The 1,707-nt window shown below is 40.8% G+C and overlaps 1 protein-coding gene across 6 annotated transcripts in view; it reads right to left on the bottom strand.

The window, feature by feature from the left end:
- Positions 1-1,707, bottom strand: part of LOC109303880 (exocyst complex component 1) — an 86,448-nt gene that overhangs the window by 28,070 nt on the left and 56,671 nt on the right. For 4 of the 6 annotated variants that reach the window (XM_019526242.1, XM_019526241.1, XM_019526240.1 and 1 more), the window contains one exon: positions 285-329. The exons of the other annotated variants lie outside the window; for them this stretch is intronic. In XM_019526242.1, the coding sequence (XP_019381787.1) occupies positions 285-329 (45 nt within the window). The remainder of the gene's footprint in view (positions 1-284; positions 330-1,707) is intronic. 6 annotated transcript variants of the gene reach the window in all.

Genomic DNA, 1,707 nt, shown 5'->3' with positions numbered 1-1,707 from the left:
CAAAACAAAACAAAAAAAAAAAAACAATGCTCCTCCTAGATTCAACCCTCAAGTAAACATGCTACAGTAAATATTTATAAGTCTATTCCACAACAGTTATTCATTTAATCCTGTACATTTCATACAATAACCATATTCAACAACCATATTCTATAACAAACATTTCTTACAAATATTTGTTGCACCACAGGTCACTTTAGTGTTAATAGATTTTCCATGATGTACAACACATCTGCGGACACCCATGCATGACAATAGCTACTAATGCAACTAGTCATACTCACTCTCTGTTTCCTGTTTGACAGCACTTTCTTTTCGAGGCAGTGTAGCTGGGATGGATTAGGTTGCAAGCATCAAAGACAAAGACAAGTTAAAAATGCAGTCTGCACAAACCATGCACAAGACAAGTTAAGCACTAGCTGGAAAGAAACATGCAGAGAACTATAAGCAGCAAGTTACTACAGTTGCAAACATTTAGTTGGAAAGGTACTGTACTAGAAAAAAAAAATCAGCATCTAGCTACATGGAAGACACAACAAAAGTTTCAAAATAGTAAACTTTACTTTTCCTACATATTTTGTTCAGAAGAAAAACACCTCAACATTTTTCAAACAAGTTGTCTTTAACACAGAAGAGCTCAGAAAGTTGTGTTGCCTTGTTTGCAATGATCTGACATAAAATTCAGTTTTAAAATGCAGAAACACTGTGCAAATAAAAATACAAATAATACTGACATCAAATACAAGAGAAATACAAAACACATTAATTTTGTATTATCTTGTACTGAGTCAGAACTAACTAAAAACCCATTAATACTCCAAAAGCCCTTTTGGTACCCTTTTTCAGTACGACTGCCCAGCTTATTGTGTATTGCTGCTGTTGGTAACGTGTGTTCTTGTCATAGATACAGAATTTTTGTGCACTTTAAAGGCACCACAACGTCTCATATCATCATTTCCGTGCTTACAAATGGTGGTAGGGGCACTTGAACTAAAGGTCATTCAGTGGGGTTTAGTTCAAGCATCCCCACTGCCAGACTGACTTTGCTCCAATGTGCTGCAATTAAAGCGCATTGGAGCTGCGCTCGTGTATAGGCACCCTTTAATTTTGTATTCAAGCTGCATCAAAAGTTTCCCAAGTTGCAAATGTAGCGGGCATGGGGGGGAGAAGGGGAGCAGGAAGGAGAGAGAAATGAGTTCTTCCCAACAAAGATGGAAAGCATTAAAAAAACAACCCACAAACCCCAAATGCTCTACCAGTCTTTGAAAAAATAAAATCAATTTTAAAGTGAAAAACTGTATACCAGTCTGAAATACAGAGCAACTATGACATGTTAATATTTCCTTGCACTTGCAGCTAAGGATTCTAAGTTCACCAGACGAAGTATTACATATATACTCTAGAACAGAGGTTTTCAATCTCTGGCCCGTGGGCCAAATGCAGCCTGCAGAGCCTTGGAACCCAGCCTGGGGGCTCCTCACAGGAAGGGAAATTTGGTGGCAAGGGAGCAGTGGCAGTTAATACCACCACCCCGCCCCACCGCCAAAATCCCAAACCCCATGCACTGGATCATAGCCAGACCACAACCTTCTCCCACATGACCAGACCAGGGCCTGGCCATGCCCTCTTCCCTCTGCACATCTGGTTCAGGACCAGACCATGCCCCTACTCCCCCCCACCCGTGGGTCCAGACCATACGCCCCTCCC

Source organism: Gavialis gangeticus, unplaced genomic scaffold, assembly GCF_001723915.1.
Source record: "Gavialis gangeticus isolate Ggan-Ray unplaced genomic scaffold, GavGan_comp1, whole genome shotgun sequence".
Classification (NCBI taxonomy): Eukaryota; Metazoa; Chordata; order Crocodylia; family Gavialidae; genus Gavialis; species Gavialis gangeticus.
This window is presented reverse-complemented; position numbering and strand designations above follow the sequence as displayed.